At 39.0% G+C, this 26967-nt stretch overlaps 1 protein-coding gene across 2 annotated transcripts; it reads right to left on the reverse strand.

Annotated features, from left to right (window-relative positions):
• Positions 1-25698, reverse strand: snx13 (sorting nexin 13). 2 transcript variants are annotated; one of them, XM_024258259.2, is made up of 25 exons: positions 25520-25698; positions 14761-14873; positions 14574-14676; positions 14324-14413; positions 12440-12561; positions 12239-12357; positions 10560-10664; positions 10403-10491; positions 10236-10319; positions 10023-10161; positions 9847-9935; positions 9655-9754; positions 7871-8064; positions 7647-7751; positions 7042-7212; positions 6096-6165; positions 5200-5378; positions 5018-5125; positions 4837-4947; positions 4589-4750; positions 4432-4503; positions 2832-2977; positions 2685-2753; positions 2494-2606; positions 1-2313 (listed from the first exon to the last, which is right to left on the reverse strand). In XM_024258259.2, the coding sequence occupies exons 1-25, from the start codon at positions 25568-25570 to the stop codon at positions 2078-2080; spliced, it is 2940 nt and encodes a 979-aa protein (XP_024114027.1). In that variant the 5' UTR covers positions 25571-25698; the 3' UTR covers positions 1-2077. The 2 variants fall into 2 exon arrangements, with proteins under 2 accessions (XP_024114027.1, XP_024114038.1); XM_024258270.2 differs by having other exon boundaries at positions 5200-5342; positions 25520-25696.
• Positions 25699-26967: the final 1269 nt, after the last annotated feature.

The raw sequence follows: 26967 nt of genomic DNA on the forward strand, positions 1-26967 counted from the left end.
TTTTGTTGTCCGAGTTGCTTTTTTATTAGTGTTATATTGATCTGAGCACAGGTGCTCGCATAAAACAAACAAACCCATAAGCTTTATGCCAAAATAATAAAACCCTTGTCATTTTCAGTCGTGGAAAATGATCATGACATTCTGATTCACTTCTTTTTTTTAGATTAAAGAAAAATATGAAAATAGAGTTGAAGTACAATTAGGCACACTATTAACACATACTGTACACAGATATGCACACATGTTCATTATTACATATTCATATATATATATATACTGGGGTTAAAAAAAAGTCGAGCCTTCCTGTTTGGAGAGGTGTGCAGAGGTTTTAAGGTGACATCATGGGATCGGCGGTTTTCACTCCGAGAAGAGACGATCGGTGGCTGCTCGGCGCCAGTCGAGGGAGATGCGACTGAAACCGGAGGGAGTGGGACTCCCACGTTTGCTACAGTAAGTGCTAATCAGCAGTGATCAGAGTCTCTGTGGAGCCGCTCAACCCATTTCAGACAGAATTTCGTGTAAACGCATGAAGGGAGTTGGGTTTTCCTCGCACTCCACACGGCGCTCTCATACCTATAGGTTCATGAATCAGCCGTGACATGGAACATCCTCGACCACTGCAAGAGCGGGCAGTGAAAAAACAAAAACCCTGCACTCCAAAAAAAAAAAAAAAAAGAAACCACAGACTTATAAAACAAGTCTGTAAAAGAATTAACCTTCTAGAACAACGGAATGTCAAGTTCACGGGGACTCCTTTCATGTTTTCTCCAATAAAAATATTATTTTCATTACACAATAAATCAAACTGCACATGCATCAAAGGAACAAAAATATATATTGCACCAAAAAAAAAAAGTAAAAGTATGTTGATATCCTTTAAAGTTCAGTCGTGTGAAGGAGAGCTCCCCCTGGTGTGCAGGTCAGTATAAACTGATTCTTGTTTTAAGGCTGGTGCACTAGAGCTCACACTGGCACAGTTTCTGTCTGACTGAAGACAAGCAAACACGCATACACCCCATTCTACACCAGTACATTCAAGAGCGGGCCCCCCTACGGAGACGCGCCTCAGTCTGTCCTTTAAGAGATATTTCTACTGATTGGGGAGGACTTTGGGTTCTTCACGTGAAAAAGCAAAACTAGAACGTGAATCATTAACAGTTTAAAAACAGCTTTACAACAAAGTCCTTAAGTGTTGTTGTTTGGGTGAAAAACAAATCCTAACAGTGATGTGAAAAAAAATAATTTTGTCTAATTGGTTAAAAAAAAACGTTTTTTAGGTTTGAATTGTTTTAAACTCAAAAAGCAGCTTTTATCCCAAACCTTTATTTTTGATGACTTAAAAAAAGTGAAATATCCCTTTAAAGCTTTACCGTCTAAAAGTCTCCTTCAAATGAGCAGAGAAATGAAGCACAGTGTCTCAGAGTCACACCAGCACACGAGCAGGATGAGCTTTGGTCGTCACGGTTACGACAGTAGTCTTAAAGGGGATGGGAGTGCTACGGATCACACTCTGAGGAACCAGCGAGAACAGGATGGGGACATTTGGACAGAAAGGAAAATAAAACACTATCGAGCGACTTTTCTTTAGGGTTTGAGTGCAATTGGTATTTTTGGTTGTCCTCAAAACGAAGATGTTTGATTACAGCTGAGTGGGATGGAGAAAGTGGGAAGATAAGGCAAGGTGTGGATCTACGCAATCTAGCCCTAAAAAATAACCCCCAAAATATCTGTGTTCTGCTCTTTGGACCACAACAAAGCAGCAGGGCCTCACCTGGGATAAAGCTCAACGTAAAACTCACAAGAGGGAAAGAATATATAAAAAACTGAAGACTGCCATGTCGAGTCTCGGTGCAAATGAGAGGATTTGTGTTCTTCACAGGGTGACAGCGAGGCAGAGGCGTTCATCCTTCGGCTCCATGAGCGAAAGGATCATCTGGACGAGTGGAGTGTTTTCGCCGACAGGAATGTGCAAGGAAAGAGGAAGGGCGGAGCTCGCACGCGCCTCCAAGTTCACGCCCTCCCGATCCCCGGCGCCGTGGAGATGACCCCGTGCCCTGATGCGCGGCTCCTTTTCCTGTCACCTCTTCGATGAGGGGCATTTGAGTTTCTGGTTGTATCTGTGGATGCGTGGAGAACGGGAGTGCAGCTTGACGAAGAGCTCGGGGAACTTGTACTGAGGAAACATGGTCTCCAGGAAGCCCTCCAGGAACACGTAGACCAGCCGCCGGTTCATGGGCTGGTACTGAAACATGTCGAAGACGCGGAGGATCCCCTTTCTGGTGGTTTCTGCTCCGATGATGTGTTTCAGTTCATCTGAGACACAAATACGGCGGGATCATCAGCATATTCATTAACCCCAATGTTTTAGCTCCTGTTTCACATTCTTTGGTCAACCGTAACTCTTCAACAGTTTAACCTTTTTAAACGGTTAAAGAGACGCGAACAAATATGGTGGGTGAGTGAGAACACTGTAGACGGTGAAGGTATTTTTACCTGGCATGATCCCCAACAAGCTCGTCTTGGCGGCCACTCGCGTCCTCATGCGGATGCTCTTGTCCCGACGGGGCGGGCTCTCTGCCAGAATCCCATTGGGCCAGTAGGAGTCCCTAATCAGAGGGAAACAGCGTTATAACGAGTTTCATCAGACCAACCAAGGACTTCTGCGGTGAAAGATGGGAGAGTACCTGAACTTCTTGACATATTCTGCCACCTGCTCTGGTGACGTCAAATAGTCTACATGATCTACTATTTTCCTGCAGAGACAAAAGAATGAAGGTCAATGACGAGCTCTTGTCAAAGTGTTCTCTGCGTGGGTTTGGTGGGCTGCTGACCTGTTGATAGTGTCTCCATAAGTGGCTCTGATCAGCTGCTGCAGAAGGTTCTTGATGTTCCGGCGCAGCCACTGGTTTTTCTCCTTCAGGTCAAACACCTCGTCCATCAGCAGCAGCATCACCCGCAGTGGGATGTTGTCATCCACCTGAGCAGGAAGAAACACGCATGTTCTCAAACATTCTAATTTTTAAGATTTTTTTTCTGTAGTGTTCTAGTTATAAACTGCCCAATCAGATGCCTCAATTAAAGGAGGTGGTCTCACGTCTCACGTCTGGAAACATATGAAAGATTCTCAAGTGGTAGGGGCGTGGCTTTACGACAAACTCACTCCTGATTGGTGAGAGTGGTTGCCATAGAAATGTTTTCTTATACTGATTCTGACCAAACACACCTCATGTAGTTCCAACATGGCGACGTCCGTATCGCGATAAAATGGCAACTGAATTGATGTCATTTAGTTGGAGCATTAGATTTTAAATCAGGAATTACCCTTTTTAGTGCACTAAAAAGGCATATTTAAAAAAAAAAAAGCAACAACACTTCAGCTATGTCTGAATCCCTCCCTAACTACTAAAAAACTATATAGTGCAGGACTATATTATATGTCCTATATTATATATGTCCTGGATTTACCATGTTCACCACTTTTTTATTTCCGTTTTCTTAACGCCGGATATGACGTCACCGATTTCAAAAACTGAAAATCGGATCAATACGAACATTTCACAACGTCTACTTGTGACTCCACTGTGTTCTGATGATGGTTTGTTAATAAATTACATTTAAACATGCTTTTTTTGCAAAAAATGTTCAAATGCAATGCATTGTGGTCTATATTTGCTAATGTAGTGAGCATCAATGTATGCTAGTTTTTCGCAAAGACTTCATTCGGACTCAATTTTGGAATTGTACCACTAGAGAATGGCGAACGCATTATATAGTGCACTATATAGCGAGTACTGAAGGAATTCAGACATATCCTGGGTCCTAATATCTGCAGAGCCTTATATGTTGATTTATTCTGATTGAGCTGTTGCAAGCAAGGTATTTTTTATTTTATTTTATTTTTTATCAAACCAGGTTCGGAGTTACAGGCATTGTGAATATGCTAACGCAGCTAACGTGGATAATGTGTAGCAAGTAACAAACAAGTTCTAGAATTAATAAAGTTACTAAAGTCAGACTGACGGCTTATTTGTGACTCTTGTCTCGCTTAATGCGCCTTATTAGGCATAAATTAAACAATAAAGCATTTATGAGACTTTTGTTTTCTGGTTTAGAATAGTGATAGTAAGGCAGTGTTTTGCTTTATTTATTTCATTCCTTTGGCCTACCCTTGGTCCTTACCTCCTCCCTTTATATGAAATAAAAATTTAAACTTCATTCACTGTGTTCTTATGTGACGGGACCATCCAGCCCTACACTTTTGTGGACGTAACATAATCGGGGGCTCGTCCGGGATATCCTTTACCTGGACGTAACAGGCTTATAGCTCAAAAATATGCCTTTTCTATGGGTGAAGTCACTCTCACTTGGTCCAGTTTTCATATACAGTCAAAGGTTGAAGTGAATGAATCAACACTCAGACTGGAGACTCACGTTATCATCAAGCTGAGCAGAGACTCTACAGTGTTCTGGGTCAATGTCCGACTTAGGGACGAGTGGAGGCACCTGGGGATAAAACCAAACTCAGATTGTTAGAAAAAAATACACTCGTGAGAAAAAAGAAACGTCATCAAATGTTAGCGGCTTTTACCTTCAATACTGACTGTTTAAAGTCTTGACCGATTCGTTCCGACATGCGACCCATGTTGTCAGAGACTTTGGTCATTCCCTCAGCCAGACTGTCAGGCAGAGATTTCACTGCAGTGGATACATTCTTTATGGAGCTCCGCAGGGGATTTACAAAGGTGTCTATCTAAAGAAGCCAAAAACAAAAATGGTTAAATAGTGATTCCAGCGTATTTTTTATTTTTAGTTTTTTTTTTAAATAAATTTAGAGACCTTGCGTGCAAATTCTCCTTTGCCTTTACTGTAAGCTTTGTTCTCCAGGAAGTCATAGACATAAGGAATGAGTGTTGGGCAGGCTTTGACCATCTCCGGGTTTAGCAGCAACTACAACACATGCGCACAAGTTAGAGATGCTTTAGCAGAGCGGTACAAGGAAGTAAAAACGATTAGTCACCTGAAGATAAGCATTCAGATCTTTTTTTCTCTTCTCCAAGAAGTCCCTGTCCATGTTGTTGAAGGTTTTCTTTCCTGGAAGTTTGAGGATCGACGCCAAGTTCTCAAACTAAAGCAGACATTTAAAGGTGTTTACCAGTAGCTGTTGCACCCTCTTTGACTGGCTTGTTGGGAGTTCCTTACCTGTTCAGTGATTCTCATGTGGAAGTCGTGGAAGTCTGAGTAGCGGCGGTACGTTATCCAGCAGTCCTCGTTGCCGTCAGAGTTGCGCCTGAACACGGTGATGGTGTACAGCGCGTAGGTCTTACCGTGATCGTTGCAAACCCCTGCAGCACCCCACAATCCGGGAAAACAAGTATCAGCTAACAGCCGCCCGGCCACACATCCAACAAGTGGAGAGAGGATGGAGGAGGGGTTGATGAAGGAAAGAAGGAAGGAGGGAGGAAAAAAAGGGCCAAGTGTGGAAAAATCAGCAACAGAAAGAACCAAAAGGTGATGATGAAATGTAGAGATTAAGGTGGCAGAATCACCGATGAGGGGTTAAAACAAGACAATGGTAATGGAATGAAATGAAGAATGCTAGAGCAGCATGAAATGAGACAACAGATGAGCAGGTGAGAAGAAAAAAGCAAGGAACAACTAAAAGGGTTCTTTAGCATTATTAAGTTAGTAAAAGTTTGTGTGCATCTGCATTTTTCGGAGTACAAGTCGTGTTTTTCTTTGCATAGTTTGGCTGAGGGTGTGACTTATTTAAAATTAAAGTCTCATGTGTTCGATATTTTCCCACTAACAGCCACTAGAGGGCACTGTAGACGTGTGCTTTATTTGATACAGACAGCGACGCAGAAGAAGTGCCAGAGAATTCCAGTGATGTAACATGTTCTGTATTCTAAGGTTATCTGAATAATTGTTCTTATGCTAGACTCGCTACGATACGACTACATCTTTGTTTTTACTTGCATCTTTGTACTCCGGAGTGAAAAATATGTAAATTTCCTAGATTTGGATTAGTTTTAGTCATATTTTAATCAATAATTTGCTAACCAAACAGAAAACAAAAGCAGTCAACTTTCATTTACCCGTGTCAGAGATGAAGGCTTGTAGCTGCAAAAAGTCTTCATGGCAGGAGTTCGAATAGTCGTCTAGAGACTGAAAACAAAAAAAAAAAAAGGAAAAATAAATATACCAACATTGACAAACAGCTAAAACTAAAGAATATTGTTTTCTCAAACTACAGTTTTAATAAAAACACGAGAATATTTTTAACTTTCAATTTAACAAAGAACCCTAAATAATTACAAAATATAAATACAGATTACATTTAGTTTTTTTTTTTTAAATTCCTCAAATATTTCATGTTTAAAATCTTAAAAGATGTCCTCAAGTTGCTGAGTAACAGCTCTAATGGAAATCTTAAATCTGGATTTGAGACACCATTTGATCTATTTGGTAACATTTAGCAAAGTCTATCATTGTGGAAATTGCCATTTCTCTGATGCTTCTGTTATAATTTTATCAATTAGTAGAAACTCAGCCTGATACAAACAAAAATCTGCTTGTTCTGACTGCAGAACAGAAAAAAAGTTTTAAACGGTAAAACATTCACATTCTTCATTCATCACAAATAAAATCAACGTTGTTCTTCAAGTCTTTCACAGCAGACATGAGTGAATCCTAAACTACGTCTGAATCTCCAACTCGTAAATGCTAGAAATTTTCAAGGATCCTCTAGAACGTTCCAGAGCTGTTTACACACATTTATTTCTGTGCTTCTTCTCTTGCTGTCACTGAACACAAAGTCTCCTTTTGAAGCCACATTTTTCAGACCCTTCAAAATAAAGCGATACATTCATTTCCTATTGAGTTCTATTGTGATAAATATCATTATCGTTTTATTGCCCAGCCCTAATGAAGCTGAGGGCAAACCCGAACATTTTTCACACTAAAGTTTGTGCACAAAACAAGAACACTGTTGCTAGAACAAAATAAAAAACAGACATTTTAAAAATAAAGTTGCCAACTAACCAGGTTTAAGCTTCCAGTGGGCGAGCCGTTAAAGGATTCTCCCTCGCCATCATCAGATCCTCTGTAGCTCGGCTCTTTCAGCATGTCCAGCTCTGCCAGCATGCGCACGTACAGAGGGCTCTGCTTGAACGCCGGGTAGAAGCGCTCGTCACGTAGCATCATGTCGTACACCTGTCACACGGATGGAGGACACCACTTGTTAGCATGTACAAGAAAAAGTAGCTAAATTGTTTGGGTGAGTCTACATCAGGGGTTTCAAATTCATTTGGGTTTAAGGGTTCAACCTGTCTGATCTCAACATAATAACAAAACAGCCCATGGTTGGTTAACTTGTTATCTGTAGCTTTGTTTTTGTCCATTTTTCATGGAAAACTCGGCACTCCACACCATTCCTTCTTCTTTTGGACGACATTTTGCTTTTCCTTTGCTCCCCTAGTGGCGGAATTGCGCATTGCGGTCATTTCTTTGAACAACCATAACTCATCACAGGAATGGGCTTCAAACATGTTTTTTAAAAACATATTTTCTTCGCAATTGAGCCAGATTAAATCATTTAGTTTAAACTTTTTTTCCTGATGTACACCATTTTAGCAAAGTTTAAATACCTTTCTCTGGATTTCATCAAAAATCTCAGGTGTGGGGTCGTCATTTTGTAGCTTCTCCCCCAGTTTTGCTATTAATGCTTTGTCCACCTGAACCCTAGGAGACGCCTGTTAGCACACAGAGGATAGGCAGCATTTTAAAGCAGATACTGAAAGAAGTTAAAAAAAAAACCCAAAGAGAATTTAGAGTGACAACATTCCAAACAGAGTCCAGGAACCCCTCCTACCTTTTCAGAGAGGTATTGTTCATAAACACCCAGGGCAGCAGCTTTCAGCAGCCCCTTTGTGGCGCTGGGCTGCTTCTTGCCGTCTTTCTGCCAGCTCAGCATGGCCTCCAGCTGCTGCTGGGCCGTCACCCTGTAGCCCTCAACAGTGAGCCAGAAGAACAGCTCCGCCTGAGCCCCCGCCGCCTGCATAAAGTCTGAATGGAAGCACAAAGAACAATCCTGGTATAAAAAAAAGGTGAACAGTAACCCTCTTTTTATTGATAGACAGCATTTATAGCAAAAAAGTACTGGGATCAGTTTAACTTATTTGGCAATAGTTCTCAGATTTTAATAGGAACGTCCCAATCAGATTTATTAGCTCCTATCTGATTGAGTCATCTGATTTTCTGCTGATACAAAGTCCCAATCAAATACTTTTGAAACACATTACAAAAAATGAACAAACTCTAAATAAACAGATCCAGTCTGTCCTCAAAGTTTATTTTATTCACCTTCTTTCATAATTTACCACTTAATAAATAAATAAGTTAAAATAGTACTGATGTAAGGGAAATATCAATTTGAAGATATATTGCGATATTTTATTTGGTGATACTTGTATCAATTTAAAATGCTGACAATATTTAATCAATTACTACCCAAACCTCCCACCACTAGTTGGCAGCACTGAGACTCTTTAAGCAGCAACAAGAACAAGATCTCACGAGAGCCAGTTTGTGTTAAATGTTCAGTCAGCTGCAGCTTTTGTTGTTATGAGACATGTACTACTTAGTTCGACTTATTTAAAAGCGAAATATTGTATCGTGAGACACCTATGTATCGCCAGACTCTTGCCAATACACACCCCTATGTAATATCAACCAGAAAATATAGTAACCTATTAACTAGTAATAAAAGGTGATATTTAGTCTGGTGAGAAAGTTTGGATTTCTTGAGCTTTTGGCTTCTTCTTTAAAATAGTTTCTTTAAAATCATTGCTGTAGCATGAATAAAGATGAGATTCATGATGTAACATTTATCAGTTTAAGTTAAAATATTGATTTTGTGTTTTTGGATGACTTTTTCCTACAGCTTTCACTTTGTAGACAGTCCCTTGGCAGCCGTCTGGGTTTAATTTTCATTAAAAACAAAAGATCTATTTTTTTAAATGTAGTTTGTTGTTTGAGTTAGACAATAGAGACATTTGAGACATTTGCTGTCAGCTTAAAATGTTTATTAAAATAGGTATTGAGCTTGGAAGTCAGAATCTGTGAAAATCTCACTAATTTTACTGACTGGTTTTGTGCATTTACTGCTCAAACTAGTACAGTTTTCTGCTGAGCTTTACCACAATAAAATATCTGCAGATTTATTTGAAAGAATAAGCTTGAAATGTACAGCAGTGAGAACATTAAATAAATATCCAATCTCTGATCGCGGTACGACATCGGAGCAGGACATTTCTAGGTTTTAATAATCCACCCTTATGTCTTAGGGTATTTTTAAATTAAAATTGAAATAAAACAATCTCTCTACAACTCCAAAGTTGTGGGCTGTTTTCTAAACAAGATCTAAAGCAGCCAGGCTCAGGTTCCAGAATGCTCACAACTACACACACCGTAATCTGATCTGTAGAGTGGAGTTAGCTGAACTCTCTGATCACGGGGGACTGAGGAGCATGAGAAGCTGCAATACAAAGTCCTGAGAAACTGCGAATGGTTATAAACTTTAATCAGTATTAGGATAAAGCCCTCTAATTAAACTGTAGCTCGGTCTTTTTGTGATAAAAGTGTTTGTAGAATTACCCATAAAGAACTGCAGTGCAATGTTATGGACGAGGATGTGATCTAGAGGGATCACACACAGCTTCCCGAAGTTGGCGGCCAGTTTCAAGGCGTCGACCTCCTACAGAGGACGGAAGCAGGATGAGATCCAGAGGACAACATTCATTCTGAGTGCCTGTTAATCCAGATTCTCCAGTGTAAAACCTGTCTCACCTTTCCAGACTGGAGTCTCTGGATCCTGGTCTCACACACCTTCTTCACAAACAGAAGACTGTTGATCTGGTTCTTGATCACATTGATGTCTAAGCGACACAGAAACAAAGAAGACATATAATCAGAAGGGTATTTTAGCTGAAATCGATCTGTGCTTTTATTTTGAAAAGGCGTACCATCTCCAGCGGTGTCCAGAGAGCGCAGGTACTGCAGCTCTTCCAGAACTTTGTCTTTAACTGCCTCCAGCTCAGCAGGCTTGTCTGTTAGCTTCAGAATGTTCATGAAGGCTTCATAGTTACAGCTGGAGTCCCGAATCTGGAAAAACAAACCAACAGTTATTCATATTAAAAAAAATGGGTTTTCTGGGGGTTAAACGGTACATTTCTTACCATCCAGATGACAAACTGGTTGATGTAATCTGGGTCGCTCAGCTGGTTGATCAGAGGAAGCAGCACGCCACACGCTAGAACCTCCTGGAGTAAAATCAAGAGAAAGTTCAGGACGATTGAAGCAACAAAAATAGCTTAGCTAATGACAGATGTGTTTGTGCACTCACCCTCAAAAAATATCTCATGTTTTTGTTGTGGAAGTCTCCAGGAGGTAGTAAAAGATAGAGAAGTAACTCACACAAGTCCCGAAGAAAACCTGAGGCACACAGAGATAATCGATCAAATCAAAGCCATCAGAACAGCGCGAGAGAGCACGATGCTTACCTTCTTCATCTTTGTGTGAGGTGCACACCATGTCTCGACACACCTTCCTCTCCATCTCCACCTCGGCCTCAAAGAAGGAGTCCACCAGTTCTTCTGTTATGTCCCCTGGTCAGACAATAAATCATGTTATCTACTCAACGTGCACACCAGGTATCCAATCGTGATTTCTTGAGTTTTTAAGCTTTCAAATGAGGTGTTGACAGGACAATCAGCTAAAAAGTAAGGGATAGATAATGGTGAGATGTCCATTATCAGAAATGAATGGACTTGTCAGAAGAAACCGTCCTACAGTTTATGGCGGACGGTTCACGCCTCCATTAATTTCTGCTAATGGAAACCTCATAAGAACCCTAATGTAAGTTTGTCCCCAAAAAGCCAACATTTACTATATTAAGCTTCATCGTGTCACATCAGCAGGAAATTTGAAAATTACATCGTTGTCTGTGCTTCTTTGTGATACATCAGACTGTGGATCACCAAGTACAGCAGCATTTTCTGATGATTTTATTTCCATAATCAATTTACAATATCGGATTACTACAAGTTATCCAATTTTGTGAGCAAGCTTTAAACAACATCTGTAACAAAGTCATAATGTTAACATAAATATGCAAAGATGTTTAAATTTGATCATTAAAAGCTTCCAATCTAACTTTTTAGAGCAGATCTTATGTGGTTGGATGTTGTCCCGATCACCTCTAAATTGTAAATATGTCCAGTGTGATTCATTTGGCCTCAGATAACCTAACATTCCTAGTTAGTTATGTGTCAAACAAGTACTCATCTGCCTGCTTTAAACCACCAGACATCATTGAAATGAAGAGGACTGAAGCAAATGTATCTAATAATGTGATGAGATCCTGAAGCAAAAATAGCATGTCTGAGTCAAAAACTGTGACCTTTTCTTCTTACTTTGGAGACTAAAAACAATCAGTTTCCTATAACCAGACTCATCCTCCGGGCACCGACATCCTCTCAGAGATGTGTTGTTGGCAGGAAACGTCCAAACTGTATCAATGTAACGCTCTAGCGTAGACAATGCTCGTACTGTAACTCCCTGCTGGAACAGCACTGCAATGTTCGTTTAAAATAAAACTGGCCTGATTCTGGATAAATCCACTGCCTGGTTAGAGCTGCTGGATTAAAGGCCCATGAAACTGCGTTTTTGACATGTTCTCGTAGCATTTTTTTTATACAAGAGGACATATATAAAGAAAAATTAACCTTAAAATTACATTTTGGAGTATTTCTTCATTCCAAATTGTTTTTTTTTAAATGAGGTACACTTGATGTACATTTAGTACACTGTACTACAATTATTAATCTGTGATCTTAGACGTTGCGAATATTAATACTCAAATTTTCCGGAGCAGATCGCGTTACAACCCAACAACTCAGAGACATTTTTCTAATGAACTGCTGCTCTGCAGAAACTATGTTCAAGAAAATGAAATGCTTTTACGACTGCCTCGTCATAATTAAAGTATCACGGTGAAAGTTTTTAAAATAGATCAGAAGATGGTCGGTGTAGGACATCTTTTGATTCTGGTATTCCTGTACTTGGTACATTCCCGTCAGCTGTGTCCAGCTCAATGACAGCTTCCTGTAATGCAATAAACCAAGTATGCATACATGGAGGCGTGCCAAACCAGTGAGTGAGGCCGAAAGCATGTGCGTACTTTGCTTGTCCTCCCTCTCAGCGAGGCGATCCTGTGCTTTTCTGAAGACACGTAGATGTGTGGCAAAGTCGTCCACCAGGCGTGTAGTGAAGTAAGGCTGCCAGTCCACTTCTTTTGATCTTGACACATGAAAAAAGAGGAAGTTTACTTTCTGAAAATCGTTCATTAAAAAAAAGACGTCAGAGAATGAGGTTCTCCTACCGTGTGGAGAACTGGATGAGGGCATTCTGCAGTGTTTGTCTGATCTCCAGCAGGAACGACTCGTCTTCACTCAGAGTGTAGTACCAGTACTGAATATAGTCTCTCAGTGCAAACTGGATCACCTAAAACATTTGAAGGAACATGCAACAGTGTACTGGTAAATACAAAAATATGTTTAAAACCTGCTGTTAACATCTCATATGAGGACAAAAAAATGCTAAAAAATCCTTATCCATCGGAAAAAAACTGGGTACTCGACTCTAGAGACAGGAGTGTGTTCATACATGCAAATACGGAGATAAAAATGCAAACACTAAGTCCCAGAAAATCATGGCGTGACGCAGACTGAATTCAGCTGTGCGAGATCTCAAGGTCCACATGCAGCCGGAATGATAAGCATGCATTCAGGCAGAACATGGAGTCGACATCATCTGACCATCACAATCTGCTGTGTCTTCACTCAAGACATTGTGGAAGTCAAAATACTAAGAGGTCTTGTTCAACTCTCATAGCTACAGCCACAAAAAAAGCTACTAAACACATGTCCACCATCTGTATTACTTACCAGCTAATTAACTATTAACTAAAAAACAGATGTGTTTTCAAAAGTAGGTTATGCTGCAAGTGAAAATATCTAATCTCTGAAACAGCTGATATCAAAGACAGGAGCCAAAACAGCTAATCTAGGTTTTGTTTGGTTAAACTTTACAAACATTGTATTTAGAAAATGTGTGCTGTCAATGGCTGTAAACAAAGAAATGCTCAAAAGTAAGAGGTCAAAGCTGTAAAATAGATACTTTTACCACCTTGTTATGATAATTCTTAGATAATTATTAATAAACGCTTGTTTGGAGTCGGAATATTGGCTCTCTAAAATCTATTTTCAGATAGCAGCTCTGGAAGGAGATTTCTCCACAAGGCTTCAACACTAAAGAGCTGAGCAAACTGACATGACATCATGAAAATGGAACGTACCATTGTCATGTCTGTTGTAATTCCTCATGTCTAATAGCCAGGCTGTACAAGGGTCACCCAAAGACCGTGTACTTTTCACTAGAACAGCACTAACTTGTTCCCCGTGCAGGATTTGAGGGAGGTTAAAAAAAAGAACAATCTGTACGATGTGCCTACATCTCAGCTACATCACCTTTACATGCCAAACCATGCAAGTCCCACGTCAGTTCAGGAGTTTCATACTCTGCAGCGACAGGATAAAAGCCCCGCCCATCTTTGATTCTCTAGCAGTCTGTGGTTAATGTGCTAGCTTTAGCATGCTAGCTTGTAGATGTGTTGCCTCCGGTTGTCAAAAGTCCAAAAATGCTTGCTCAACTTTCCTGTGGACTTGGAAGTTAGACCACAGTGGTTTGATGTAATTAACATTAAATCCAGCAAACTCCGTCCTGGTGATGGATTTGTAATGAACATTTCACTCAGGATTGTTTGCTTAACACGTTAGCCTTTATTAGCCATGATGTTAGTGTCATTTTACTACTAAGACACGAGACCCCTCTGATCAGGACCATGAGCGGCTACCTTGTGGACACGGCAGAGGAGGAAAATCTTCAACCTTGTCATCACTTTGGACACTTATGATTGAAGATGCAGAGTGACTACGTAACCTCAAGGTAACCTCACTGTCAATCACAGATCCAAACCACACCTCCCCCACTCAGCACGCCCCCTTTTTATTTATTTTTTCTATTTTTCAAATCTGAGCCGAGAGTGGAGTCGTCCTCTAACTGTCCAGTTTGGTTACCCTTTAAGATGGAGTCACTACCGTCTACGACCCAGAACACCCGAAACCCCGCTGCACTCGTACAGGTCAACACCTCCTCATGTGACTAAGGCTCAAGTCAGTACTTCAAAGACAGATCAAACACTCACCTGCTGTAGTGGCTCATCAATGAAACTGGAGCCAGTCAGTCTCCTGTCAATCTTTATAGGCTTTAACTCCAGCTTCATCTCATCAAGTGTCTGACGGACAGAAGAGCAAACAGTATGGACTGAAATAAACAACATTGATGTTTGTCCTGCAGATCTATTTTAGCAATATTTTTTATCTGTACAGGTAAAGAACATATGCTTTTTGCATTTTCTTTAATTTATTTAGCTTTAAATGCATTCTGTTACATACCTTCAGAATACCAGGTTGTGTAGGTGGCAAGTATGAATGTTCACACTTTTCCAAGTGTTTCTCTGAGTTTATCTTCCCGTAAAGCAATGTAACCGCAAATCCCCTGGAAAGAGAGAGATTTAGTGAGAAGGAGAGAAATAGAACAATGTGGAGGTTTCTGACTGACTTTAAAAGTAGTGCTGCTTACCCTCCAATGAAGCAGAAGATGTAAAAGGCCAGGTAGAATATGGCGAAAGGTCCAAAGGTGACAAAAAATAGCACAACTCCAAGACCCCCCCATCCCCAGATGGACAGACTGGCCTGAAATAAGCAAAATGGATTTGTTGAGAGTTCATTTCATTTTATTTTGATTAAAAAAATACATTGCATTGCAACAGTTAAGCCACCATTTCATGTTTAAATATATCAACTAACTATTCAGATGTTTCTAAAATAGGGAAGATAAAAAAAAGATTTTAAACTATAAATATTTAAAAACCAGAATTCAAAAAAGAAATTGAACGCTGCTCTGAACAAGCTGAATTTCATCACATTGAAAAAAGGGCAATTATAAATTCCAGAAAGACAAATTCTAAATTCCAAAAACGATTTGATTCACAAGAGCCAGGATCAATTTGATTCTGAATTTTTTTTTATTCTTTAATTCAATTTTTAGTTTACATATTTATACACATTTCTTTAGAAATACATAAATAATCAACTATATGGTTTTAATATATTTATATTAATCTGATACAGTTCACATAATGTAAAATGCATTACTATAGCAATATGTATTGTGTTAATCAGTTTGGCCACTAGGTGGCGAACTTGTTGAGGTATTACAACTTATTCCAAAAGAAGAAAGTATGATAAATAAAACAAGTTTTAGGCCACAAATGATTACTTTAAAAAATATTTCCAGAAAAGAGTTTGGAAAATGTATACCTGTAATTTTATAATGTTCATTTAGTCAGCAGTGTATGTTTAGGTCAACCGAGCCTTGGATTAGCCATCCTAAGGGAAATTCCAATAAACGTTAGCATCAAGCTAGCGGACTTTAGCTTTATGTGCTAAATCGATTTATATCTTAATGAATCAATTATTGATCTATAAAGCTTAAATTAATTCTAATCGATTAATTGATTTTAATAACCCAGCCCTAATTGAGAATAAAAGAAGCATAATAAAAATCACCAAACAACCTCCCAAATTTAGCAGAAAACTCTTTTCTTAAAATATTTACAAGTGTCAGGAACCAACGCTCTGTCTCCCCGTGGTCATCAGAAGGAGCCATCTTCTCAGTACTGACTGCACTCAATCTCCCATCAACCCCAGCATACAGTGTCTGGATGTCTCCACACCTGACTCTCATCAGTCAATCAGCCACAGGACATAGAAGCACTGCTCAGACCACACTCAGTGCGAAGTATTGTTTATGCAATTCAACCTATATAGCGGGCATTTCATCCTGACCTGGTCTCCTGTTCACCTGATCCTGCTTCGTCTTCGATTCTGCTTGTTTGCCACCTGCCATAACCCTTGCCTGGACCCTGACCACTCTGCTTGCATTGTGACAACAAGATGCAAAATACTCCCCGGGTAGCAAAGGACTGGGTAATAAGTCCTAAGTAATAAGTGTTGAGATATGACCTTTTTTTGCCATCCATGCCCTAGCCCCCTCTCGTGGCCTCTACTCCCACGCTAATAAGGGGCGCCGCTCAGTGGACGCTTCCGCAATGAACCTTGAACTGTCTGTGTATCTCTCTCTGTTTGTCTTGTTCTTGGTTGTACTGAAAAACAATGAATTTCCCCTTGTGGGATTAATAAAGTATTGATTGATTGATTGGTTGAAGAAGCATTTCAAGGTCCTGGAGTGGCCTAGCCAGTCTCCAGATCTCAACGCCATTGAAAATCTTTGGAGTCAGTTGAAAGTCCATGTTGCCCAGTGACAGCCCCAAAACATCACTTCTCAAGAGGAGATCTACATGGAGGAATGGACCAAAATACCACTTTGTGAAAACCTTGTGAAGACTTATGGAAAAAGTTTGACTGCTGTCATTGCCAACAAAGGGTATATAACATTGTACTGAGTTGAACTTTTGTTATTGACCAAATATTTATTTTCCAGTATAATTTACAAATAAATTCTTTAAAAATCAGACAATGTGATTTTATGGATTTTTTTCTCATTTTGTCTCTTATAGTTGAGGTATACCTATGATGAAAATTACAAGACTCTTCTCTTTTTAAGTGGGAGACCTTGCACAACTGGTGGCAGACTAAATACTTTCTTGCCCCACTGTGGTAGAAAAGAGCATGAAAAGGACTGGTTTATACAATAGAAGAGCAATATCACAATAGTAAGTGAATGAAAAACTGTCATGTTCCACAGTTAGATGAAGAGTGTGACTGTGGTCTTTTTTTGGAGGGGGGGGGGGGTTCTTTCTGGTCATATCCTTTAGTTTTCCTGTTATTGTCAATGGAGGAAACCAAACTCCAGTTTCTAGCCAGCCCTCTCTGACCAATCTAAGGAAACTGCTACACTATTTTGTACATTTATTTCTCTTTTTTTCATGCTATCCGGTGTAGATTTAAAAATTACACTGTCTGGCTTTTTTCTTTTTGCCTCATGAATATTACAAGAGGCTTCACACAAGTTAAAATATAAACCTGTTACAGTACACCTCCCTGTGAGTGGTAAATGGGTGACTCAATCTAGGTCACACACCTAAGCAAGGTATGCCAGTTTCTAATCCAGGTGCTGGCCGTCTGATTATGCACAAAGCTGTAATCCAAACATGTCTCTTGAGAATTCAAACCCGTCACATACTCTCTAGAAAACACTCCCAATTTACCTGCAACCTCCCCAAAAAGTAAAACACCCTGAATACATTCATGTTACTTCCTGTAGGACGACTCTCCAACCAGGAGTCAGAAAGGAGCAGACAAGCCTCCTCAGAACACTGACCCACTATTCTCAATGCCACAGTCAGCTGGGGTTAATCTGATAACACACATGACACCATCTCCCAGCAATGTCACTTTTACACATGATAGGCATGGAGGCTTTAACATAAAAACTGATTGTCAACATACTGACAGTTAGTATGTATATTAAAACGCAAATCAGTCAGTGAATAAAATTCAAAAGAAGGTTGAAAACCACTGAAAACCAAAATTATAACTGATTTTTTAAAAGTAAGAAACTCGGATAATGTAATAAAGTCACAGATAACGGGATTCTAATGAAATTCTACAAATATGCATGCAACCACAACTCATCCCTTCACACACTGTGGTTTATTTCACAATGCAGGAAAAACTAAGAGCTGATGAGGATGGTTGGCGGTGAAGACGACCAGACTTTATTAACTGCAAACCCACCGCTGACTAGACGGACTGACAGGATAGCTATCCAGAAAAGCAGAACTGGATTTAAAAATGCAGATGCTTATCAAAATAACTTGATGAAACAAAACACAAGATAATGTAACTACTACATGAACATTGCAAAGAAGAAAAGAAATCCAAAATTTAATACAAAAATATGATAACTGTTTTAATGCAAAAATTAACTAATAAATATCTCATTTCAATAATCTAATACAAATGTGGTCAAACCTTCACAGAAAAGGCAGTTTTTTGTTCTGTTGTCTGCTTGCAAAAGCAAAAGGCACACTCTTGTTTTGATTATATAACGCATCACAGTTTATTTCTGTCTAATTATGTGGATGACTGCAAGCACACTGAGATGTTTCCTTTTTTTACTATACTTTTGGACTTCATGATCTTTTAAATTGAATTTTAACATCTTGGGTATTTTGGATCACACAAGTCATATTTGTTGTGCAGCTTTGTTAGAATTAGGCCAAACGAAAACCATGGATTGTGGATTGGAGAAATAAACTCCGTCATTCTATTTGTCAGAATAAACATTCTTGCTCTCATACATTTTTTTAACATGTTCACTTATTGACTCACACACTGATTGTGGCTCTGCAGGTGAACACTGGCACCAACCTATAATCACCAGCAATGTTGGGTTCAGTGTCATCCCAAGGACACTTCGGGCAAAGCCGGAAAATGAACCTATGATCTTCTGATCAGAGGTGAACCGCTCGACCTCTGCACCACAGCTGGAGGCAAGTCATTTTCTGTGGGTGACGTCACACCTCCTTGGTCCAGGTCTCATTTACAGTCAATGGGCAAAACACAAAAGAAAATCAGGATTCAAAGACTACAATTCAATGCACCTTTAACATTTCACCACAGTGAGAGTGATATAATAATTTCCTGGAAAATCAAATTTTTCCCAAAATGCAAACTTCTACAGAAATGCTGACTTGTGGTATTAATGTACAGAAACATGCACATTTTTTAGAGTGTAGCTGATTTATGGTAAGTATTTTTACAAAGTTTTTAGTGTAATCAAAGGTTTTAGAGAATATTGCAAGTTTTCTACACGCTTGTTATCTGGTCAGGACACATCTCATAGTTTAATAAAGCCTAACACTAACTGTTCTTTTATTTTTGTCTTCTAAAAGTAAAGTGACTTTCATATTTGACATCACATACGAGTAAATATTCAGCAGTTCTTTTGTTTTTAGCAAAATGTAGCCTCCAAAACCACAACAAATCTTGTTATAACAGCTTCACTGAGCAGAAATCAATGTGAGAGCTATTAGTGGGGCAGTGTGATAAGACAGTATAGGCTTGGCTGTGAAGAAACAGATGGTAACTGACACTTCTGAGTCATCCCAGCTTACACAGGGTTTAAAACATGAACCATCTGTTCTACTGATCAACACCCAAGCCCATTGGGGAGGCACACATTAAAAAAATTCGGCGAATTCCCAAATAACCCTCATACATGAAAACAAAAGAAAAGAAACACAACTGTGAATACAATGAACAAAATGTGTTGAAATCTAAACATAGCACTATGCACAAGTTAGATCCTGATATTGGTATAAATGTATTGATGATTAATTCAATTGTTTATTCCACTTAAGAACATTTTTCTTTCCTTGTTTGCAGGTATGCATTAAATTTAGACATGCACTCATGTCAATGAAAAAAAATGCATAAAACAAAATGATCTAGCCTGTTCTTAATTGTGCAACACAGTGCAGGACGAGTCACACAAAAAAGGATCTATTTTTGTGTCACAGTGCAAGTTCACGAAAGCTAAGCTGCCGCCTGGATCACTGACGTGACAGGGTAAAAGGTTAACTTAGTTCACCGAAGTTCTGCTCTCACAAATCCAGGGTTAATGCTCAACAGCAAGAGAAAGTACAGAAGGGCGAAAAAAACACACTCTTCTAATCTAAGAGGGATTCTTCAAAGAAGTATAATATCAATTTAAAAACACTGAATATTGATTTTCACTGGACAAGATGTTGATTTTTACAAGATGCTTTGATGTAGGAGTAAGTATATTGGCCAAAGAAACAATGAGTCAGTCCTAGGATTCAAACCCAATCAGGTAGTTCAACCCACTGAGCTACAGTAGCAAACTATGTACTCCATGTAGTTTTTAATTATTTTTAATTTGACAAAAAGACAAGATACCTCTTGAAGACTTTTAGAAGCTTTTATTAAATCTTATTATGATTTACTGTGGACCAATATTTTTGAAAATAAAAAAAAATGTTCAAGGCACTATAGTGAAGATGAATAGTCTCTAAGTAATGACCATATTTCTATCAGTCTATCACTAGGCACTTTATGGTGCATTGTTTATGCAGCTATTGGCTCAAATCCCAGCACTTTCTTTAATCAACAAAATGATCATAAAGAGAAGTAACTCAAACTGAAGGTAGACAACTGGGATTTAGGGCTGGTGAGGTCTCTTAAGCTTACTATACCACCTTCATTATCACCTGAGATGAGGATAAAGTCAGTCTCCTCTTTAACACACAAACTGGGTTTCTACTTGTATATTCCCCCTCCTAGTTTGAAGCTAGAGACTGAAAATAGTTACAGCTCTAAATCTAATACAGCTGCAATGTGTGAACTTCATTTCCATTCCAGCATATCCAAAATGTTGTGTAAATACAAATGGACACACTTCCATAAGGAATTAGGTCTCAGCAGACGTTTACAGGCCTTAATTCTTGAGAGCTGTCAGCTGGTTTGGCAGGGCAACTACCTTAAATAACTGGAAGAAGGAAGGAGAGGCGTGCTAGATCTCTAGAGGGCCTGATGTTATACTATCCTAGCCCCAGTGTCTGCCCACACTGGATTAATAGGGTTGAGCTACACTAAAAACTGTCAGTTTTTCGATCAGGGGAAATAATTTGTGTCACAGCATCATACCAATGTCCACAAATAAAATATTTAAGAAAGAATAGGCTTAGAAAAAAAGGTAAAGCAGACCATCACTCTTGCAAAATGTCCTAACTGTAAATACCTGAAGTTCTTGCTACTTCTGACATAGGAATGTACTATATTTTTGGACGATATGGCACACCAAAAGTCCTGTAATTTTCTCAAAAATGAATTTGGCTTACTGACCTTGAATTAATGTGGTACAATCTGTCAAAATGTTTTAGTATGACTTAATACAAAGTTACTTCATGGATTGTTAGAGGATTACAGCTACTGTAGTCATGAGCCTCATGGAGCAACATGTGCTGCTTCAGAATGATGATATGATTGAGGTCTCTGTTCTTCTGGTTGGTGCAGTACAACTCACATGTTTTTCCTCTGTCCCACTCCTTTCTGGGGGAGTGGGAGAGATTTCAGATTCCAGGTGGACTGCCCGTGCTCCTGTTCTTGGCCGTGGACCTCACCTCTGGTTTGTTTTGGCTGTGGACCTCGCCCCCACCTGTCCCCCAGCCCTATCTAGCTGAACTCTATTCAAATACGTAGTTGTACAGTTAGATAAGCCAATTCTTCTTTAATAGTCCAGGCAAATAGCCTGTCTGTCCTGGGAGAGGATTCTCTCCTTTATATGGACATCCCTAAGGCTTCTTCTTTTTTCTTGGGATCTGTTTTTTAGGAGTTTTTCCTCATCAAGAAGGAGGGTCTAAGAGCAGAGATAACCAGTTAAGTTTAGCAATCAGCTATTTTCATATTTTATGACCGACCTTTTATTTCTGTACAATTACCGGCATGAAGACCAATGAGGCCTTTTTTGTGATATTGGGCTATATGAATAACATTGAATTGAACCAAAGTGTTGTTTTACATTTAACGCGCTAAAACTGAGCAATGTTGGGAGTTCTTGTGAATAGTTTAATTCACTCTCCTGTGAATGCCTGGTTGTTGCAGATAACTGAGGTGCACAAGAATGACAACACAGTTCAATAGGAAACATGGAGAATTCCCATCAAACCCTCTGACCAATCCTGCTGCCTCTTGGTCCATCTAGGTATTCTTGGTGGTGCACTCATACCACATATAAGTGTTTTGTTTTGTTTAATGTCCTCTTTAAAGTAGTGTCATACTTTTTTAACAACTGTGCTGGTTTCTACTGGTCTATGAGTCAAGTGTTTTTTTTATTTGACAAAGAATTCTGTATGAATTTATTTTTCATTGAAGGATCCCTATCCATTGTAAAAAAAGATTTGACTCATTTAAAATAAAAAAATACATTTACTATGCTTATAAACATCTACATAAACAATGTTCAGCTTGATCACAGTCCAACAGTTGGAGTTCTTAAGGTGATTAATGATTAACATGGTACCTGAAGTCAAGTGAGCACTAAATTTGTCACTAAAAATTGTATTCAATCACTTTTAAAGAACTATCTTAAAAAATGTATTAATTCATGCAGTATTTTTTGGCAAAAATCAGAAGAGCTTCCTGCATTGGCTTCCATTACCTCAGTAGTACGTGTACCCCATCTTCTTTGTCTTTTGACTGTTCCCTTTAGGGGTCAGAAAGTGAATCATTTGCCTCCATCTGAGTTTTTAGTCTTTTCCTTCTTGCTCAAACCAACCCTCCTCATGCCCACCTTGACTACATCCATAAAATTCTTTTTTGCTCTTCTTCTTTGGCCTCTTTCCTGGAAGTTCCAACCTCAGTATGACCACAGTCCCTCTCACAACATGTCCAAACCATCTCAGTCTGCATTTTTCTCCAGAACATTGACCATTAACTGTTCGTCTGATGTACATCTTCATCTCCGATACCTCCAGCTCTTCCTCCTGTCTCTTTCTCAACATGGCTGCTCCCACTACACCTTTCCTTTCATTCTTGCTGACACTCATTAGTCAAACATCACACCTGTAACCTCCCTCCACCCATTCCAACCTGCTTGTGCACGTCACTTCACCTTTTGCACATAAGTAATATTGACCCAACTTTTGTAAACCATAAAAAATGATAAATTGAGTAAAGTTTTAATCTAATCTAAAATGGGTACAGCATTATTAAATCAATTTATGCTTGGAAAGAAAAAACTTTGGGGCCTGAGCCTAACAATTTAGCTCCAATCTTGGATTCTACCTCCTACTAAAAAGCATGTAAAACTATGAAATATCTACAGTTTGATTCATGTTAGACTTTAAAAGACAATTGATTTGCTTTTGGACTCTGCTATTACTTAAAACAAATATTATCCACTGTCTAAATATCTTTCTTTTAAATCCAAAAATGATTTAAAACTATTTAAATTCCAAGCTTTTATTGATAGAACTCATTTACTCGTGGATAAGCTGTCCAGGTTTATTGGCATTGGGCAATCAATGTTTAGTTAGTCAATTGATCCAAAAACGAGACTATTCCCTTTACAGCTTACAGCCTGTTGAATAAGGCATACCTGAGGCTCAGCATGACTCGACTTATATGTAATTTTTTTTTTTTAGCAGTAGTGTGGTATGCATTTTATTATCTATTCCATTTGCTTTCCTAGATGAAATGTCCATTATTGTTCCTGTATTTTGTTAAATTACATTCTCCCAAAAGTGCGACTTATATAGGATTATTTTTCTTCTTCTGCATTTTGTGGTACTTGCAACGTCTATTCTGAAGCAACTTATAATGTGGAAAATACGGTACATAAGGTAACTTGGACAAATCATATAACAACAAAAACCAGATCGATCCGTTTATGTGTATTTCAGAATACTGAATATTTCTGGAGATTTTCTAGTCTTATATTGACAATATCAGTTTTGCCCTACAGAGTTTAGAGGTTTACTAAATAGGCTACACACTCTGTGGCCCATTACATGAAAAAGAAAATTGACAAGCTGGCTTTCATGCAGAAGAATCTGCCCCTGGTGTTTCTGCTGTTCTCTCAAGCTGTGACAGTCATGTGGCAAATTACCAACTACTTGGAAGATGGGTTATAAGAGTTTAAAATGTATATGTCTCTTGATCTATTTTCAAAGTGTTTCCAGTAGTCTTTTCATTTTGATTATGCTCTCTTTAGACAAAACTCTAAGAAGAGCAGCAGTAATTCATATGAAATGTGGATCCAAGCTGTGCAAGCCTACCCACACTTACCATCATCCTTTTGCTTACTCTAGTAAATAACCCCAAACTAAAATTTGCTGTGCAACAAAAATGGCAAAAAAAAACTGGAGCTATCCAGCCGTACAGTTTTGGACCTGATCCCAGCTTGGACAAGGAAAAACAAAGACGTACTGAACATGGATCTATTTGTCTGCGAGTGGACACATCGGAATGGAGAGAGCTTGTGACCACCGCCTGTATCACCTACATAACTAGGGCTGCCACAATCAGTCGACTAATCTACGAGTTATTGACTATTAAAATAGTTGATGACTAATGTAATAGTTAATAGTCGATTAGTCGTTACATTATATTATATGGAGTCGGAGTATAGTAAAGTTTGGACTATTTGGGTATTTATTAAGGTTTTTTAAGCTATTTTAGAGTTTAGCTAATATTTCAGATGCATGTTAGCTATTTTGGCTAATTTAAGCTTTTTTTGTTTTTTAGGCTATTTTAGAGTTTAATATTTCAGCTACATGCTAGCGGTTTTTGCTAATTTAGGGGGGTTGATTTGTTTTTTAGGCCGTTTTGGAGTTTAGCTAAAATTTCAGCTGCATGCTTGATGTTTTGGCTAACTTAGGCTCTTTTTCAGTTTTTAGGCTAATTTGACATTTAGCTAATATTTCAGCTGGCTATCAGCTTCCACGATTTCAGCTATCAGCTTCAGTGTTTTTAGCCATCAATTTCCGCATCTTCAGCTGCCAAATTCAGCTTACAGCATTCACATTAACATATTAGCAGGTATTCTATATATCTAGTTTTTAGTTAGTTTAAAACTATTGATAGTTAAGATGTTTGCTTAACATCCCATTTGCCCATGACCCGATTAGTCGACAAATCAGAAAACATAATTGGGATTAGTCGATTATTAAAATGATCATTTGTGGCACCAATATACATTACTCCTACAGGCTTTTTCACACCGGTATTTTTGTCTGCTACTGATTCACAGCTATTTGAATAAAGGAATCCCCACAAACCAATTTTACACTTAATTTCCTTTCTATAAATTGAAAAAAAGCCTGAAGTCTTGTGATGGACTAAATGCGTTGATCATCAGAGTGCTTGTAAAGCTGAAACATTGACTATTGCTGATATTGGATCACATCCAAATATGGAATTCGGTGGTTTTGTTAACAAGCTCCGTCATACTTCAAGTCGGTTCAAAGTCGGGCGGAAAATCAGCTTCGGTCACGTGACAGTCGTGGCGAATAAACGTGAAGTCAAAGCATAAAAAACCCTAATAAAGAATAGCAGAAAAAATGTTTTACTACTAAAATGAAAGTATGGATAGTGATTAATACTTAAAACTACTGTTAGGCTTCTTTTAGAGAGGCAGACTTGTTCTAAGGACAATAAGGAAAACTCACAGTTGTACAGTAAACACCTCTACCTGCTCCTTTGACAGTCTTACTTCAAGGTAAGGTTAGGGTAGCAACTCAAACCAACACTTTAACTTCTTCAACCACTGCAGCAGCTAAAGCCCAGCTCACCTGTATGTGTTGTAACGTAGAAACTCGAAGCTGACAGACTTTTACCATCATCTAAACGCATACTGCCGTCATTGCTAGTGTCCTGCTAATCCCAGACGAACAGTTGACAGTGCTGATATTCTAAGCCCCTTAGAGTTCAGTGTATTATCCGGGACACGTCTAGCTGACAGTTCGGAACGCCAGTGGCTAGTTCCGTTCTTTCCCTCGCCTGACAGGCTGTGTTTACCTGTGGGGCTAGTAGCACTCAGACGCTAGCTGCGCTCCGGCTAACTAGCCTCGTTCACCAGTGGAGAGCACACAACTGTAGCTCGGTCGCGCCAACTCACCTCAGCTAACATGGTCTGATGGCTGTGCACGCGGCGGTCCTGGCTAACTCCACCACATGTTAACAAGCCAAGTTGAGGCGATTCTTCCCGTGGAAAGCGGTCTCATTCCCAAGCTCCGTACTCTCTCCGGAGCGTCGCCATGTTTGCAAGATTTACATCTTGGGTGTCTCGGCTCTGGAATTCGGCGTGCCATTGGCTGGGAGGCGATGACGCAGGAGGCAGCGATTATCAAGACTGACTGACCTAAAAACGCCTTCATTTATAGAGGGACGGCATCATGGAAAGTGAGTTTAATCCACAAATTTGTCCAATTTGTAAAAGACAAAAATCCAGGTGCAGTTAATTAGATAATAAGAAAAAAAATATTTAAATGAACAATGGTCAACAAATAAAAGAAACACATCATACATACATACATACATACATACATACATACATACATACATACATACATACATACATACATACATACATACATACATACATGCATACATGCATGCATGCATGCATGCATGCATGCATGCATACATACATACATACACACATATGTGCATGTGTCCCTACACATACAGACAAGCAAACATACATGTATGTATGCATGCACACACATACACATGTACATAATGCATTCAAGCACACAGAGACAAACATGCATGCATACACGCACAAAAATATAAACGCATACACACGTACATACACACAGGCATATACGTGCATATGTGCATGCATGTACACACACATACAGACAGACAAACGTACATACAAGCGTGCATTCATATGTGAAACATATACACACATATACATGTAAATACGTACATACATACATGCGTACCTACGTGGATGCATGCATACACACATACATGCATATACACATGCATACATACAGAAACACACACATGCATAGCACGCACGGAAACACACACACACACATAGATATGTGAATGCAAACATGCGAGCATACATACATATTTGTAAAGGCACTTTCCTTTTTTAAACAGAGCAGCATTTTTTTTTTTTACAGATTGTTTTTTTTCCCAAATCTTTTTGGAGTTACACTACAGGCCAGCCAGTTCAAAAATGTGTAGCAAAGTAAATTTTACCTTTGTGAGGTAAGTGTTGTGG

This window comes from Oryzias melastigma, linkage group LG11 (assembly GCF_002922805.2).
Source record: "Oryzias melastigma strain HK-1 linkage group LG11, ASM292280v2, whole genome shotgun sequence".
Classification (NCBI taxonomy): domain Eukaryota; kingdom Metazoa; phylum Chordata; class Actinopteri; order Beloniformes; family Adrianichthyidae; genus Oryzias; species Oryzias melastigma.